Below are 19,439 nucleotides of genomic sequence, written 5' to 3' on the forward strand. Positions count from 1 at the left end.
GAAGAGATTCGGTGGGGGGGTTGAGAGAGAGCCGTGAAGCTGAGGGAGGTGGAGGACGAGGCAGTGGGGGGATTATCTCACTGCAAAATGCACTGTAGGGAGGCCCAGATGGACCAGTGGGCTGTGGTCTGCTGTGGTGCCAAGTGTGTGTTACCGCACACACATATACATGAAGAGACGCACAAACAAAAGCACAAAGCATGCACCACCAAAGAGCACATTCATTATGCAACACCTAGTATTAGGTGCTTTGAACCTAATCACACCGCACACTGTACCTACAGTATAACACACAGACGTTAACACTCCCACTGGGACGTGTGTCTAATGCACAGTTTGCACGTTGCACTGAAACATATCACAAATAGGTTCTGTGAGAGGACGAGAGACTGGGGGGGGGGGGGTTGTAGTGGTGGGTGTCTCCATCTGTTAATCCGAAATGCTCAAATAAAGCTGAAACTATAAATGTCTGTGCTAATTTCAACAGCGCTCCCACAGACAAGAGGGCTATCATGAATAACTCATTGAGGTGCAGCTACGTACGGCTCACTTTCTGGGAAGACGGCGAGCGAGCCATGAAATGTGCAGTTTCCGGAAAAAAAAAAAAAAAAACTGTTTTGGTGAAATTCACATACTCCCCGCTTCATCAGCTAAGTGCGAGTGTGAATTTGTATGCACCGCAGCAATAATATGATTCTTTTTGTGTAACGGATAGAGAGGATTATATCCCAAGGCAGCACATTGTTGTGTAACATTGAGGCAATAGCAGGAAATGACACCTCTGCAGTTGCCAAGTGTTTCAAGAGGGATCTATGGCGCCACACTGTTCTTTAGTTAAACAGCCAAAAGGTATGGCTTCAAATGAAAAACCAAAAAAAAGAGAGAAAGTGACACGGATATGTAGACAGATACTGGCTGAAGATTAGAAGCTGTCATTTTGAATCTCTGTGAATATGTGACACATGAAGCTACAGTTTAGAGGATGCCCTTGAGTGTTTGATTTCACCCCCAGCTGCGTTCGCTTCTCTGGGATCAGCAGCTGATTGTGTGCGCTCACAGGTGTGAATGTGTACAAATATGCAGCACGAAAAGCATACATTTTCAACATTTATCCAATGTCACCGGCCCGAGTTTCATCTTCACTGAACATAGAGTGCATCAGCAGCTACAGCCTTTCACAGTTTGAAGCTTTGACCTTTAATTATCTTAATTATCATTCCTCATTAGGCCTTTCTGTGTAATTTGTAGGGCTAGCTGAATTTGTGTACCAGTAACAGGTCTCGTGCCATTTGGATTCAAAAGTCTCGTCAAATTTTAAAGTCTGAAATTTTGACCTTTAATTACAGCCCGCCCATTGGGCCAATTAGTGCAGTTTTCTTTTTTAGAGGTTCCGTTCAACCACTTTACAAAAACACAAAATAAAACAAAGCTTCTGAGATATTCGCTGCTGAGATTTCATCCAGCACAATACAACCGGGTGAAGTCTTCAAAAATCTATTGACCTCGCCGTGAACAGTTGGGTCATTGGGACCACAGAAGAAAATTGCTGACAGCATGCTTTGTGGATTAGCTATAAGAAACAGGGTCACTGTGTCTGGAAAGAGATGCTGCTCCTCTGCTGTACTGGGGTGGCAGAGAGACAGATATCTCACAACCTGGACATATAAAATAACAATCTTGAGCTTAATGTAATTTGGGTGAAATGACCCTTTAAAGTAAGTTCTGTAAAATGTGGACCAGCAGAATCTGAAATATCAGTTATAGTAAACTAAAATAATAAAAGCGCTTCAGTTACTATACACAAATACCCAGATGCATTCTTTTGAGGCAGCATATGAGAGTCATGGTCCTTATTTCCATGTTTTTGTTTGAGACATCATTCTCATCTTAGTTTGAGTTTATGATAGTAACCATGGAGACCACTCACCATCGCCTCTCCGCAGCCGGTATCTCGGCCTCTCCTTTGTCTCTGTGTCGCTGCCTTTGTTGTTATTGTGACACGGTGAGTTCTCCTCCGTCAGCTCCTCGCTGTGCTCCAGATCTAACTCTGATATTGGCGACGTCGCAGGCGAGACCTCAGCCTGACTCCCCTCCACCCGGCTCCCCGAATGGTTCCCAGTGTTCTCACTTTGATTCTTCTCCCCGCTCGGCGCTCCTTCCCCTGCAGAGGCCTCCTCGCTCCCCTCTTTGACCACCGTGCCAGCTTCAGCTCCAGGTTCTGCGTGGTGTCGGGGGCTCGAGGGGTTCGAGGGGCTGCAGCTGCCCAGGGAATCGAGCAATGAGCTTGGGCTGGAGTGCAGGGAGAGGGAGGGGGTGTCTGGTTCTCTGATCGTGGTGCATGGGGCCCCATACGGTTCCTGGACAAATCCCACAAACTTCACTCCCTGGTCAGCAGCATCCTGGATCTGCTGTTGAGAGCAAGAACAATAAAAACAATAAAAATCAAAAGGTAGACTGATGAGACTTTGCATCCTCTGATTTTGATTTGAAAAGAGCTAAAATGATCAGTAAGTAAACTGACAAAAGAAATGCTGCTTTTCTTCATGTATAATGGTAAAAAGAACATCTTTGAATTTGAAGATGTGACCTTGTGCTCTGAGAAACTGAGCTGGGCTTTTATTTTCAAAGTATAAATGATTAGTCCGCTAATTGAGAAAGTGACTAGCAAAATTATAAAAATAATTGTGAGTTGCATCATTAGATATAGTGTTAAATATCTTGGGTGTGAAGCTGTTGTTGCACCCGTTTGTTAGGAAAATGGCAAAAATGCTAATTCAGAATGCAAAATAAGAAACTGTGAAGCATAACATACACAACAAAGTTGTTTGCCATGATATCTGAAACTGAACTTTCAGAGCACTGTCGACTCCACTGCATCTGTTGGATCTTAGTTTTTTCTCTGTTTCTTTACGTTCCGTTACCAGCATCTTCTCCAATCACACAGCTGTTGATTAGACTGGAGCGGCCACAACCTCAGTCAGGCCTGGGCCGCATCCCAAATCCATCGCTCCACTTCTTTTTTTTTTTTTTTTCCCCCCTCCGTCTTATTGTCATCTGGCATTTTATGTCAATATTGGGATTCTGCCACAGAGCGAAATTGAAACGTTAACTGTCAGAGAATGTTAATGATGCCATTCTCCATTCCTGCCCCACCACCCCACCAACCTCCTCCGCAGACCATCGCCGCCCCACCCACAAGCCAAGGCGGCGCCCGTCTCTATCTCCAGCCACAGTGAGGGGAGAGAATAAAAATCAAATCAAATTGCAGGTTATTCACTATGAAATTAAATTGGAAAACAGTCACATTGTTTCCAGCCACATTGTTTAATATCAGTGAACGCACTCAGGGTGCTTCCACATCATATTCCCCATACCAATATGTTGAAATGGAATTGCAGAGATAAAAGAATGCAAGTGTTGTATCTCATTTAATGGTAATGCAGGCAGTCAGAGAGAGAGAGAGAGAGAGAGAGAGAGAGAGAGCGAGAGAGAGAGAGAGAGAGAGAGAGAGAGAGAGAGAGAGAGAGAGCGAGAGAGAGAGAGATGAATGGCTGCGACTGTCTAATGCTGTTGCAGTTGATAGCACAGAGGATTCAAATGGTCGGCTGTAATGATAGAAAGTATTTTTAGTACCATTATTGTCATTATTATTATCATTATTATAAATCCCTTGTATGACACATTAGAGCCATTCAGGTTTGATTTCTTTTTCCAAACAACTTGCCAAAAGGCCTACATGGTGACAAATGTTGTGACTGCACAAACAACAAATATGAGTGAAAACAAATAGAGTAAATCACCAAATATGTCCAAATTAAGCTACATTTTTGCTGTATAATCACAAATAATTTAAAATCTCTTTCGGATGAGTTGTATGTTATTGTTTGAGACATGAGAGTCTGGGGGTGTAATAATTAGTTGCTTAATTATTTAAAACTGAAAAATAATGGACAGCAATTTTAATAACTGTTAAGTCATTTATTGAGCAATATTGTTGGTTATACCTTCTTAAATTTGAGGATTTTCTGCTCCTCTCCTCTCCTCTTTCTCTCCTTTGTGTCATTGCAAATTGAATGTCCAAAGATAACACAAATATCTCTGGCTGAATCTTGAGGAAACGTGTCAGAGGCTGTACTTAAAGCTCCAGTAGACGTTATCTGAAACTCCCTTTTGCCCCGGCATCTCAGGAGTGCCCCAGGGATCAGTACTGGGACCCCTCCTCTTTGCAATATACATCTCTGTGTTGGGCCCGATTACTTTCGGTGCTACTTACTTGATCTCCTTGCTACTTATTAAATCTATGTAATACTTAGTACTTACACCAAGTTCTCCTACTGCACTGAAATTGTAGTGATGTCCCTCACATCTAAGTTGCTTTGGATAAAAGTGTCTGCTGAATGAGTTAATGTAATGACTAAACATAACTTCTCGTTTAAGCTTTTTTCTGCGCTGCACTATGAATGCTTTCCTGTAAAGACTGATTAATTTGAAATTTGGTACACACAAGAGCATGCTGATGTTTAGCAGTTAATGTTTACCATGTCAAACATTTTAATTGAACGTGCTAACATTAGTTAATTAGCACTAAAAAGAGAGTACGCCTGAGGATGATGGGAAAGTCATTAGTTTTGCAGGTATTTGGGTATAAAACTTAAGCATAATTATCTGTCCTGATGATGGCATTAGATGAAAAGTCACCAAAGTTAATAAAGTTAATCCTTGGGGGGACATAAATGTGTGCAACAAATTTCAAGGCATTCATTCCAATAGTCAACCTCACGGTGACATTAGAAGAAAAATCAGGAGCTCACTCAAGTCATTAGGATTCATCCTCCAGGTAACACAAATGTGTGTACAAGATATCACGGCAATCCATCTAATTGTTGTTGAGATAGTTCGGTCTGGACCAAAGTGGTTAACCAACATTGCCATCCCTAGAGCAACACTGCTAGCATGCCGAATGATGCACGAGTCATCCTGTATATTTCTATTTGATGGCATAATTCAGGCATAAAAACATAAAGACTTGAGTTGGAGTAATTCCCTCAGTATAGACAACGTATAACTTTGATTTAAAGGTGGAACAAGGGGATACAGATATTACATATACTGTCAGACCGTGTGGAACAAGACAAGTTTTAATAACCTTAAAGATAAAGGGAATCTAAGGAGAAAAGTGGATATCAAGGGTGTTTGCTGAAAATGAGAATAATTCTTGGTTGCAGCCCTTCAAGAGCAATGTCCCATACACACGACTGGGAACAGTCGAATAAATGGAGGATAAAATAAAAAATTAGCATTCTTCTGAACTTTTCAATCTAAATGAACTCACGGGTTGCTCCGGCTCAGAAGGAACCACCTCAGGTCAAGAAAATGAGGTTTCGAGGTCAAACAGGAAACTTTGCATCACATAATTTCTCTTCATTAGCCAAAATGATGCAGAGCACAAACTTAATGAAAAATATTCTGGAAGCTGCTTCCCTTATTCTGCCACCAGAATATCAACAGCCTGCAGTGAAAAACCCATTTCAATTTTGACTTGAGACTACATTTCCTATTTCCCCCCGTAAGTTATTAAAGTGGCACCAGGAGAAGGTGCCTGAAGGTCAAGATGAAAACCCCGGAGAGAGAGATTAAGCAAGGCAGAGAGGGGGAGAGAAGAGATGACAGAAAGAGAGGCAGAGGGATAACGAGAGAGATCGAGACGGTGGGGAAGATAAAGAAAAGAAAATGAGACAAAAAAAAAAAAGAAAAAAAGGAGACGAAGACAGAGAAAAACAGAAACCAAGAGAGAGGCTGAAGGGAATGGACTCACTCCTCCACCACTCATCCATGTCCACTTTCCTTTTAATAGATTTCCAGCAAGGCCTCCTCCTCCTCCTCCTCCTCCTCCAGCAGGCCTGTAGCAGCTCAGTAGATTAAAATGATAACCAGCAGTAATGAGGTCCTACAGGACTGCGGTTGCATGACTAATCGAAGGGCAAAATGTACAGAAAGGTTCGGGAGCGAGGCTTCAAAGGCGGTCGGTAATATACAGATTAGGCAGGAGCGTTGAATCATGATGATGCAGCAGAACCAGAGACAAGAGAGGAAGGTGTGTTCCTGCATTTCATCTGAAGTGCCATTTCAAAAACAGGCTTTCTGCAGCGGTGCATCATAACAGTGACATAGGTTACAGAGCCAATTCATTATCAGATCAGGGAATGTGATTTCACATCTGTGGCTTCTGTTAGCTGCTTTCATCTCCTCTATGGAAAGTACAGATATGCTGTGTTATTTGGTTTGTTAATTAACATTAGCCTTGAACCATCTGGGAAATACGGCTTTTAGTATATTACACACATACATTCACCAACTTGGAAGCACTGCAAATGAACAATATTGTCTTTAAAAATGTGAAATCATGCAAATATATAATTCTATATGAACCCTGAAGAACACTCTTTCATACTCTGATGTCTGTGACACAGATTTTGAGAGCTATCACAGATTTGAAGGAGCTTATGGGGCTGAAACTAACAACCGAATATACAGTTATATGAATGATCTAGCTTCGTCCAACTGAGGTTTCACGTCCTCTTCACTGTATTTCAGAGGGAAATATTGTACTTTTCACTCAACTACAACCATTTAGCTGCTGCATGTTACTCTGAAGACAGATTTTTTTTTTTAAATGCAAAATCTCATATAATAATCTTGTAAAATATAATGCATGATATAGTTCCATCTGGATCAGCTACGACATTACAATGCGGTTCAACCTTAACGCATCAGCAATTTAACACTGAAATAGGCCATTCTGTGTTATGAGTATTTCACTTATACATTTTGCTGCTAACACGTCCACACGTTTTCTCATAATAGAATATTTTAGCACTGCTATATTATTACTCTCACTGTAATTAAGGATTTTCATGTGTCCACTCCATTCCTAATATTCAAGACCTGACTCAGGACCGAAGTAAGGTCATGTCCAAATTACATTTAGTATAATCAGGTCAGGTAGGGTCCTGTTGTATGAGGGTCTGGTGTCTCTGTGTTAATATGTATAATACTCAAATGGCTCCAAGTGGAGCCGCTATTACCTCACATTGTGTTAAAATTATGGCAGGGGAAAAATGTGTTCTTTAGAGGTGAGAGGGAGAGTGTGAACTGTGAAGTGCAGGTAGAAATTACATGTGTTTCTGCTCATTATTGGTGCATCATGCTGCTGGTGATAGCTCTCTATTTGGGTCTCTCGAGTTGACCACATTTTGGAAATTTTAGAATTGGGTCTAATTATGTCGGTCAGGTCTGACTGCCTCTTCCAGCTCTGTTTTGGATCTGGTGAAGACATTTGAAGACCTCTAATCTGAACACTTCTCCTACTACTGATCCGTCCACTGCCTCCTGCTGCCCTGTCTGAATTTGATTGATGTAACTGATAAACTGCTGCTAGTTTAAAACAAATCTGACAAAGTTGGGATTGAACTGCAGGATCTCTGGCATGACACAACTATAATTTATTTAAAGGTTCTGTAAACAATATTTTAAACACTAACATAGCAGCAAACAACTGTTTTCTGTAAGAGTGTTGTAATCTGAGCTTCTCTGTTCTTTGGTTTTGTATCCGGGACAGCGGTGTGTGCGTGTTAGTGCATGCGAGTCCCTCCTTGTTAAACCGTTGGCCCACCCTGTGTTCATAAACAGGCAGGGACTAATTGATCAGAACATGCAGCAGTGGCAGCCTGTCAACACAGCTCATAACAGAGGAGTAGTAACAAAATCAAAGTTGTGAAGTTGCCACTAATTTATACCTGACATCTCCTGAAATACACACACTTTGTCACCACCCCTATGTTTTCTTTATTATCTTTTAAAGTGGCAAGTATGTTAAAAAATCCTTTTTATTGTCACTCCTCCAACATGATGGACTACACTGACAACTGTGCTCCAAGCATTCTGTGACAAGCTGCTATTAAAACCCTTCAGCCTGACAGCAGTGTGCTAGCAGGTTTAGCCATGTGGCTGATTCACTAAAAACATACAAACCTTGTCTTCTCTGAACCTTCAGACAGCGTGACACGCTGAATAAAATGATTTCAGTTTGGTAGCACACTAAGTTTATATTCTGGACTGAGGACATGGACTGCTTTGGATGTTGTCGCTCAGTATTTGATGTTAGAATGTACATTGAGCCATTTACTTTGCTTATTTCTCACTCATTCTTCCCTCCCCCCTTCCTTCCTCCCTGCTGCATCCTCTCCTTCCAGCTGGGCACAAACTGACAAAACCTTCAGCTTGGCATTTGTAAAGCAGCCCTACCTTCTTGACGTAGCCCTGGATGAGCTCTGGGGTGGGCACCTGCTCGGCAGACAGACACTCTTCCAGCTGCAGTTTGTACGGTGGGCAGACCGGCTGGCTCCTCTCCACCCTGCAGGAACCACAGTGGGGGAGACAGGACAATGAGTTTCAGCCTTTCAGCCAGCCAGCCTGCTGGACAAACACTGAGGATACATGAGGGTACCCATGCATTCACACACAGGCAAACACACATTCACAAATGGCCTAAAATCCTGAAATTATAATCATAAAACAACCACAAACAGGGTGCCATTCATTGGACCAGGCATCAAATTTATAATGCAAAAATATCCCACTATCAACAAATTACACGGCATCTAGAAGCTTTGTTAATGTTATTGTTGCCCTGTGGGAGGCAGGAGAAAAATACAATAAAACACTTAAGTCTGACAAAGATCCACATGGATGAAAGCAAACACATGGGGAGCACGGAGAGCACAAAATTCAATGCAAATCTCGTCTTGCACCCACCCCCCATCAGTCCTCCCCGTTGAGGCCATCGGTATTTTGAGCGGGGAGAATCTATTTATATGGTGTTGTATTTTCCTATTCTGTCCTCTGGAGGAAATCCCAGAGCTAGCCCCGAGGAGACTAACGCCCCGGCTTCCATCTCCCTGCTCCTCATCCTGTTGACAAGGCGAAGAAGCCTCACACACCTTTTTCCTTAGTGAGCAAGCTACAGTAGGCACATGTGTGTGTGTGTGTGTGTGTGTGTGTGTGTGTGTGTGTGTGTGTGTGCTCTGTTTGAGCTCTGACTTTACACGGACCCCTGATGTGACAGAGGGTAAAAGATGCATGCGTGCATGATGGTGTGTGTATGAAAGGCTGTTCTTGCAGCTTCCCAGTCCACGCGAAGACTCACTCTGAGTACACATTCATGTCCTTGCCTCTTTGCACGTGTGTGTGTGTGTTTGTGTGTTTGTGTGTGTGTGTGTTTCTAATGCATTATCACAGTGATTTTTCCACCACTGGATGCAGATTGAACAATTCATGTATCGACTATGAACAACGTTTGAGAAATTGGTAACAAAGCAGCAGCTTAAAGGAGGAGTTTTGGGGAAATATGCGCCCATCCAAGGCACATAAAGCACAACTTTTGTTTTTTTACATTTTGGTTTTTGTACAGGTTAAACAAACAACATATAGTGTGTTAATTAGTGAGCTTTAGAGGAGCTGGTAGTTGGACTTATTTTTTTCTTTTAACCAATGGACAGACCTTGGCTTTTCCCCCCTTTTTCCAGTCTTTGTGTTAAGCTAAGCTAACCAGCTGTAGGCTGTTATTATCATATTTAGCATACAGACATGAAAGTCAATCTTTTCATTTAACTCTTGGCAAGAAAGCGAATAAATGTATTTCCCTATTTGACTCATTTTAGGTTATAGTATTTGAAAAACGCTGTCAAGAAGACTGACTACATTCTTTTTACCTTCACATGAGTTATTGTTGTTGTTTCCATTAAAACTGCTAATTAAAGTGACACTCCAGCTGTTTATGATTGTACTTCTGTGAAGTTAGGCAGCTTGCAACAGACAGATTTAAAGATGAAATGGTTAAAACCAGAGCCACACGGGCTGAGATATCCTGACTTTTAGATCTTAGAATGAGTCACACTACAAAGACACTGGACCCTGCACTTCCCATGATGCAACTCAACAGCCTCTTTCATTAGGCCCTTACTGCCTGGTAAACACCAATCCTTCAAACTTTAAGCCCCTCGTTTGTCACACAGGCTTTCACTAATAAAGTCTAGTCTCAAAAACCCTTGAGTGAACCTTTAAAGTTTGCCCAAACTGCTTGAGTTTGTCGGCACAAAAGACACTTCTACTGTATAATCACAGGGACGCCGGGAGCAAAGTAAGCTTCTTTAAGCTTCTTCTTTAAGCTTCTTCACCTTTCTTCTGAGTCATAATGTGCCCATATTTTTCTTCTACATCATTTTACTGTCTGACTAACCTGACTCTGCTGGAGTGAAAACACTATTTTCCCCACATGAATCAGAATCACACAGTTTGAAAAAGTCGTTGCAAGATTTACTTTAAACCCGGGACAAGTCTTATAGTCTTCGCAGCACGAGTAATGGCCCTGACTCATGTCAATCCATTCACAGAAAAAAAAAAAAAAACACACACTCACCACACTTCTACTCTACTGTCACTAACACCCGTCGCTTTGCGTGTATCACAGACGCAGCACACAGCAGAGCAGAAACTGGGCCGACCGACTCGATAAGTACAAACTTCACACGCTCTGTGAAACATTCATTACGGTGCGCTGGGAGCCATCGCCCGTTCTTTTTTTGAGCGTCATTTCCTTTCTCGCATTATAAATGATTGTACTTGCACTACCTTATGTAATATGGTTTGTTAATACTATACTGAGGTCTGTAGTTGCTCTTGTGTGCTGCAAATTAAAAGGCAACTTCAGAGGATAATAAAATGAACAGCCTTTTTTTTTCATGACAGAAATCTCGGTTCATCATTCAGAATCTAGAAATATAATAAAAATGATTCAGTCCTTCTGAGAGATACTTTTAAATCAAGAACTGGCACTTAAGGACTATAATTTGATTTCATTTTGTGCTATCAATATATTTTGCAGAGAGAAAGTGTCTCTTCTTTTTAAATGGTGAATAACTCTTTGGATAGAAAGGAGTCTTCTGCAGGCAGAGCGTCAGAGAGGGAGGGAGAGCGTCGAGGGAGGAGGGGGGTGGTTGGGAACAACAATTCAAACAGTGTGTTGAGTCCTGGATGGAGGCCTCGGGTTAAAAATAGCAGCTGCAGCACCTGCAGTCCATCTTCTCTGTGTGAAACAGTGACTTTTCATGCAGTGTGCAGCGCTGGCTGTCAACCTCCGAGGCCTCGTGTGGTTAGACAGGTGTCAAATGCCCGCGTGCTCGCCCGCCCACCTACCTGGAGTTCCCTCCTGGGTGAGTACACCTGCTAAGCTCCCTCTCCTCTTGTCTGCCCACAGATGGGTCACATGCTTTGTTTCGCCGCGGAACATCTTGTGTTGGAATAATCGCTCCCCCTGGAGCTGAACGTTCACATGGTAACTAATTGCGTATTACCTGTTAATGGCTTCCTCTGGGATTTGTTTTAGCGGCGTGGCGCCACATCATTTGTAAATGTGATTCCAATTGCAGTGTGTTCACTGAGGTATGAAAAGAGATTGTGATGATATATTATACTGTTTTTTAAGGGGACAACAAACTGCAAAAAATGTCTTTTGTTTTGTCTGTTTTTATTTTAATTTATGCTTGTCTCATCTCAATTTGATTTGTTAAAGAAATTGTTCACCTTCTTTCTTTATTATAACTTGGAACCATTTGTGGCAATAAACACTTGATTCTTTGGTTTGTTTAGGTGCCACTCTTGTCTGCGCAGTCGCTCATACGAACTACCGGAGCTGTAGACGACTCAGACCCTGAGTCAGGCTTAAGTCACAAAAATAAGAACTTGATTTACTGGAGAGTTTAAAACAAAAACATTCATGTTAAAACTGCAGGAAAATAAACAAGACTAGGAATCTACAGTCACGCTAGGGGCCCCATGATCCTGTATTTAAGCACAACATACTTTTAACTAAATGCTAACGTTAGCATACTAACATGGTGGCCGCAGCTGTGGCTCAGATGGTACAGCAGGTTGTCCACTGATCACAGCATTGGCGATTAGATCCACAGCTGCTGCTGTCCACGTGCCGAAGTGTCCTTGGGCAAAACACTGAACCCAAATCAGTAAATGTAAATGTAACATGCTAAAAATGAGAATCATAACATGCTCTTAGTTTAGGAAAAAACGATTTTGGTTTGATAACGACAATTGCACAAGATCAAAAGTCAGGGGATCACCAGTCAGTAAACTGAATCCTGGAGATCATGAACATCTCTACAAAAATTCCTCACTAGCCAGTCTGTAGCTGTTGAGATATTTCTGTCTAAATCAAGAAGACCAGACTAACTGACCAACATAGCAACGCGATGCACAAGGCAACAGTTAACTCAGCCTCAGAATTGTTCAAATATCATGTCATTCTCGTCACTATTCAGAGACCTGATTAACTGTTGATTCACTTGCAGTTCACTCATGAAGACTGATGCTTTTACTTGGGAAAAACAGCTTCTTACGCACAGGACCATATTTCACATGCGAGACTAGATGTATGTGATAGAAGAAGTCTGATCAGGTTATATACTGTTTAAAGTAATCATTGTCTGAGAGTAACGAAGCATTCATTCAGTGAAACGTTTTAAATCATTATTTAATATCAGCTGTTTCAGGGAATCTTGAGAGGAGGTGAACTGCACTCACTGTATATGATAAAAGCTTTTCTCTCACTCAACTCATCCGTTTTCACAGTGTATACGCTTGATAGTGAAAATGTTAATTCACTCCTGTTCCTTTTGCATCACAAACAAAGTCATGTCAGACCTCTCACCCACCTCCATCTCGCACTGCTCATCAATTGCTATGACGACACAGTCAGGGAGCATCCGAGCCCATGTTTAGCACTCTGTCACTGTGCAGCTTTAATGATACAGTACACCTCCTCTAATGTCACATTTTCACACATTCCTGAATAATTTCACCAGAGCATATCCCCTCTAATGGTTTTTAGTCGTTACCTTTTTATTTTCCTCTTTCTCCATCTCTCTCTCTCTCTCTCTCTCTCTCTCGCTCTACACCCTTCTCCTCCCTCTCAACCCATCTCTCCTCTTTCAGTCCCTCTCCTTCTCTGCCTGAGCACACGGGAGCTCCTTGCAATTACCCAATAATGATGAATACATCCCATCAGACATTGCCTGCTGAACTGTAACCCTATTCCATCGCAACCAAATTGAACACTGAGAAATTTGACAGTTGACATTTTAAATTTTCAAACGGTCCAATATATTTTGTTTGCATTGCAGTTTTTTTTTCTACTTCTTCTTCTTCTTTCCCGCCGCAGGGTTGTAACACGGTGACAAATTGACATCAAAGGTTTCTAAAGTTATAACCAACTTAACCAGCTGTGTCAGTCAGGTGACAGTGTCTTAACATTTGCAGATGACAGAGCGCTGTATGTACACAACCTCTGTGTAGTTCCTGACTGCGAGACGGACTCCTGACGGACTTACAGCGTCACCCCCTCCGTGTAAAGTGCCTTGTTGGCTGAGCCTTTCACTAATACGATAGAGACGTGACTGGGATCGTGTCCACAGACGTACTGTGCATGTTACATAAAGACGTCTTTACAGCTGCTGTACACCAGTCAGCTCCTCTTCCCTGACTTTGGTTTTGTTTTCTGTACAGTTGCGAAAAAAGCAGTTCGTTTTAGAGGGACGGATGAATGGCTGCTTTCAAATCCCATTCACTGTAACCCCACCTCCCCCTCCCCCCTCCCGACACCAACCCCCACCTCATCGCCTTCTCCTTTTGATTCCTGGGTCTGACAGCAAAAGGGAGCAGGAGAGGAGATGCTCCGCTTTTTGGTTTGTCTTTTTTCTCTTCCCTCCTTTTTCCCTGGGGGAGATTTGGATTCCCCTGTGCTGGTGCTGATGTGAGCAGCTGTCTCCACGGTGACAGACGCTGGAGATAAAGCCTGGGCCCCGCTTTCGGCCAGGGCCATCAAAGGATGGTAGACTCCTCTGCTCTTTTCACTCAATATCTCTCTCTCTCTCCCTCTCTCCTTTTTCAGACCCCATTCAGCCTCCTTCTGTCTTCCCTGCTCTCTCTACTCAGCTGTGATTTTCATGTCTGCCTCACTCTCCCCTCATGGTGTCTTTTGCTCTGTAGCAAGGCGACTACGTCTTTAAAAAGAAGGGAGAGATATGTTGTCCGTTCAGCTGTAGCCTTTTAATACACAATCAATATTTCTGTTGTCCAGTTTTGCAGCAGTAAGAAGAGCTGAGGAGTGTTTGTATTGTTTGCACGAATGTCTCTGCGTGCTGAAAGGGAATCTGAGGTGTTCTACACAACAGCATGGGAGGTGATTACTAATGGACACAATCTGCAGGAGGGGAGAGCAGATAAGGTGCCCTGCATTTCAACTATATGACCTTCTAAAATGCTGCTGGTTGCCTTGTATTCACCCCACAATAAGTGCGTTCCAGTCACCCGTTTTTATGCGCATTTGCAACAAAGCTGCAAAGTCAGGAGTTATTTTAGGCACCCGTCAGGTTCATTTTCCACATAGATAATGGTAAGTGAGTGGCTGTTCCAAGGCTTGGATATGCATGAAACACCTGGCTTGAATTATCAGTATGAAAGATGAACTTAGTTAGAACGTATATGTGAAAATGTAAAGAGAGATGTTAATGTCTCAGTAAGAAACATCCAGTCATCAAGCTTTAAACTCATATCTCTGCATATATCAATAACGGTGAGCTGAAGGTTTTGGATGAAATCAACTACTTCTCTAAATTGTAGTGGCAGTTCAAGTGTTCAAAACCTACAGGTAAATAATAAATAATGATTTAAATACATCTTGATGTTGTGGTACCTGCTCGTGGTTCTTCTAAATGCCTATTCTCAAGCAGGAAGCCTAAAAAATAAATAATGAAGCATGCAAAGAAGTCTAGACGGTGGCCATTGTTCCATGTCACTCTCTATCTCTATCACCAGAGCAGCTGATAAAAACACCACAGGGTCCACATGGATCAGAATAGGCAAATTCATTTGTTAAAAGACAACTTGAACACCATCATAAGTGGAGGGCATCATCGAATTGCTGTGATGTATCAGAGTTATTGTGCTTGATTAACTATTTAATGTTGTCATATCCTCTATCTTCCCTCTTGAACACATTTGACACGAAGACATCTGATGAAAACACAAACTGATTCGTGCTTTGTTTGTTGCCGAATCAGGTTTCTGAATAGTAGTTTTGAAGCTCAGAGTGGGCTGCTCCACCATCGCCATCATGGCAGTCCCTCACTCTAACAGAGACCAAAACCGTTTTTTGTACCAGGCCGTAAACATGTTTATTTCTGCTGTAAAGTTGGGTGTTTGAACATCGGAGTCTACGGGGATCGACTCACTTTTGGAGCCAACTTCAAGTGGCTCTTCAAGGAACTACAACTTTTGGCACCTCCATGTTGGATTCACTTTTCAGCCCTGGTGGTTGCCGCTTGGTTCAAACACTGTAAACAGCCTATGGTTATGTTTTCTCGACATACTCTTGTGCTGTGCCAGTAATGACTTGTCAGAGTGAAGGTGGTAGTTATAACACCACAAAATAATCTTAAACAGAAGCTCAGGATTGATGCCTTTTTTCATCATTTAGACATGAGGACTTGATGTAATGAAAAAATAATGAATTACTTAATATTAATGTTTTCAATTATAAACTTTATCTTGAACTTAATGACGCCCAGGTGAACAAAGATGTCTCACATAAGAGTGCCTGGATGTAAGGACTTAAAAAAAGATTCTTCCACTTTTTCCTGCAAGGATTGTCAGGTGATTGACAGTAAGCAGGCAATATCGTAACGCCTTGCGCCGCTCAACTCCGGCAAAATTACAGTAAATAATGATAAAACAGAAAGTTTGACAAACCCAAATTAAGTTGTCATGTTTTCTGTGATGAATTATCTCAGGACTGTGGAGGTTTGCTTTCTCATACAGTAAGACAAGGAGAACAGCGGACGGGTTCTTTTGAAGGGAAGAAAACAGGCTCCGATATCTCCAACAAAAACACCAGCAGGGATGAGGGAAAAGACTCAGGCTTGTTAGGCAGTTGGGACTAACCTGAAAACAATTTTTCCCCAGGACATAATTGCTGCACTCCACATGAGAATTTAAATTATCATCAACATACATTTGCACAAACCAATTAATTGCTTCCCTTCTAACTTATTACTTTTTGACTTTTTTTCATTCTTACTGCTGGTATCTTTTGTTATGTTTTTTTGTTTACTGCTTGCTTTGCTTGTATTATAGTTATCTTCTTTTACTTTGAAACCTTACATTATCTCTTACAACTCTCCCACGAGCATCCAAAAAGTTTCATCCTATTTCACCTCATCTTAAATTCATGTAAACTCCCTCTGGTCATTATCTGTCTCCCTTCTGAATCACAGCCCTGATCCTCCTTTCATTATTTCATAACAACAACAACAACAAAACCCTTCCACTGCAACTCTCTCTTTAGTTTTTATTTTATGTCTTTTGTGTTGTTTTTTTGACATGATCCGTCTTTGGTTGCAGCACAAACTGTCAGGGCACAGCGGCTCTGATTATTACACCCCTTACTCTTGGTTGCTTGTAATATTGGGTATTGGTTTTTTGTTATTGTACTGTCGCTGTGGGTGAGAGCGTTAGCTAAATGACTGAAATGTCAATGTAGATTAGTAGCAGCGGTGCCCTGTTTATACTCAGCTGTGAAGAAATTACAGCGACGGTTTGTCAGCATTCAAAAATGGGTTTTAAGGTGTGGGGAAATACAGAATAATGTCACAGACACACACACACACACACATTCACACATTCATATAAAACCACATTCTACATACGCAGAGACAGATTTAAACACAACTAAGTCACTATGTGTAGCTCATAAAAAGATGAGGCGAGGTGAGATGACGTTTAAGTGCTGGATCTCTTCAGAAAAGGGGCGAGACACACACACTCACACACACATACACTCTCGTGCCCAACAAACACACATCCATGCCCTGCAGCCAGGGAACAGTGTTTTGGTAAAGAGCCCTGGATGCTCGCTGGGCGTCAGAGTCAGACAGAGCATCCACTGGGGCTTCAGCTCCTCGTCTCTGCCTGTCTGCATGTCATCGCTACCAGGGAAAAATAAAATAATAATAATAAAAAAAACTCCTCCTCGGAGCTTCAGTCTTTTTGAGTGTCATGGTTTTACTTGAGCTGACTTTACAGTACGTGGTCCTGAATGAGCGGAGCAGGTTTGATGACCCCTGGGGTTATCACACACATCCTGAATATCCCCAGGAGCTACTGTAGTTTTTTTTTTAAGAAAGATTCTGTCTGGACAAATAGCAACCTCCACCCTCCACTGTCCATCACCGCTGCTCCATGCCCTTCAACCACCCTTGGCGCCGCTCCCTGGCGTCATGCCCTCACTGAAGTGCACACCCACCCCCACAGTTCCCAGGACAGGGGGGCTCGGGCACGGGGCTGGAGGGCTGGAGGGCAGATGTAGGGGGCGGCAGTGACTTTGGGCCATACAGCCAGATTTGGCTGGAGCGTTGAAAGGGATGGAGATGGAGGATTGAGACTATTGCTGACTCACATCCAACGCAGCTGCCCACATGACGGCTTGCTGAGCCACAAGCAGATGTTGTAATGCTCTGAAGCAACACGGAAAGGTTGAATGACTGATATGAAATGTTACACAAACCTCCACTGTTTTTCTTAGGTGGTTGTTTTTTTAGGTGGAAAGTGTTCTGCATGCACGTATCTCACATAAAAAATTAAAAAAAAAAATCTGAAATATAAAGCAATATGATTATTTTATAAACCCTAATGTCGCTAACCAGCCAGCCAGTGTATCATTTTCGTACCATTCAACACATGAAGATAAAGCAAGAGCCGATTCTCACCAAGTGTTTTTTTCTGCGTAATGACACCAATTACAGTGCATTAGTAATCTCAGCATGTTTTCTTAAGTGACGATAATGGCTTCATCGTTTTGTGATAACAAAGGTCTTATTCCCAGGGGTGTAGCTAAGACGTCTGAGGCCCATGAAAGACGACTGCCTCAGGGCCAAAATACATTTCTTTTAATAAAGAACGTCTGCTGATATTTGTTGCATCCTTTTGTCACGCTGATGGTTAGTCCTCAAAAACACCCTTGTGTTAAGTTGTAAGCAATGCTTATGTTTATGATTTTTTTTTTTTTTTTTTTAAATGTGTGAATTTAAATCAATAAAATACATAAAAACATTTGGGTAAAAGTGGGGCCTAAAATGTGGGTGAAAATCAATTTGAACTGATCTGCTCCTTTTATAAAACCAGCCCGGGTAGCAAAATAAATCCAGCTCATTCTTGGGCCCCATGCTTGTTGTCTTCTGGCCCAGAATACGCCCGGTTCCATGGCCCCAATCTGACCCATATACGGTATGATAATCAGACTATATGTGGAAGACTAATTCCACATCTGGAAAATTTTACAGCTGTCAGACAATACCAGAGGATAACAGCCGGTCTCTGCCCAGATGTGGAAGTATATGGGCCAGACTCGGGCCGAGGACCCAGGCATATGTTGGACCAGAAGTTTCATTTTGCTATCTGGGAGGTTTTGTTCAGTTAAACTCAAAAATGATTCATTTTACGTATCGGTTAAGTACTTCAGTACTTGTTTAATTGTACATATCAAAGTCAAAGATGGCTGTCTTCTGGCTCTTACCCGTCGTTGAGTCGGACCAGTATGGCCCGGTACAGCTGGTGCTGTGGGCTGTTGGACTCCGGACCGCAGGGGTGGATGAACGGGTGAACGGCTGCCAGAACGAAGCCCTGCTGGTAAAGCTCCTGCAGCTGACCCGGCAGCTCCCGCACCGACGAGAGACGCAGCGTGGACGTCCCACCTGAGAGACATCAAACAGGGAGGGACCTTGTGTGAGACAAAAACAGTTTGTGTGTGCAATGACTTAAAGCACTGGTGCGCTTTATTTGGACACATTTCATTTCTACGGTTCCTTTGGATTTCTTTGTTTTTGTAACGTGAGTTTTCTGTACTCCTTGTCTGTCGGCCATGACGGCGGAAGCTGTTCATGTTGATAATGCACTTATGCTTCTGTTTATTCTAAACAAATCACTGCTGAGTCTCCAAAGCTGTAACTTCTGTTGTAACAGAGAATTTTTCTGTTGTGTTAGGAACAACAAAACTGAATTGGAAATGGCGAGTAATTCAGCCTCATGACCCTTTTCCCGACCTCTGCATTTCTGTAGACCTTTCCAAACCCCTGCGCCTCGCTGCGCCTGACCCTCATTGCCTTTTTGGCTTCTATTAAACTCCCCTTAATTCTACCTTTTCCTGCCAGTGTCTGCAATTGGACTCCTTTCCCCTGTTGCATCTGTGATGTGACATTTATAAAAATGTAAGAATAGTACAGCACATCTTTCCTCATCCTCGTCTTCACGCGGCT

General features: G+C 42.4%; 1 protein-coding gene across 3 annotated transcripts in view; it reads right to left on the reverse strand.

The window, feature by feature from the left end:
• The window catches only part of LOC111236902 (raftlin-like), a 103,956-nt gene that overhangs the window by 39,694 nt on the left and 44,823 nt on the right, over positions 1 to 19,439 (reverse strand). For 2 of the 3 annotated variants that reach the window (XM_022765807.1, XM_022765804.1), the window contains exons 3-5: positions 18,701 to 18,878; positions 8,305 to 8,413; positions 1,928 to 2,408 (exon numbers count right to left, since the gene is read on the reverse strand). In XM_022765807.1, the coding sequence (XP_022621528.1) occupies positions 1,928 to 2,408; positions 8,305 to 8,413; positions 18,701 to 18,878 (768 nt within the window). The remainder of the gene's footprint in view (positions 1 to 1,927; positions 2,409 to 8,304; positions 8,414 to 18,700; positions 18,879 to 19,439) is intronic. The other variant, XM_022765806.1, reaches the window with a different exon arrangement.

The sequence above is a fragment of the Seriola dumerili genome, unplaced genomic scaffold (assembly GCF_002260705.1).
Source record: "Seriola dumerili isolate Sdu_G_001 unplaced genomic scaffold, Sdu_1.0 BDQW01000756.1, whole genome shotgun sequence".
Lineage (NCBI taxonomy): Eukaryota > Metazoa > Chordata > Actinopteri > Carangiformes > Carangidae > Seriola > Seriola dumerili.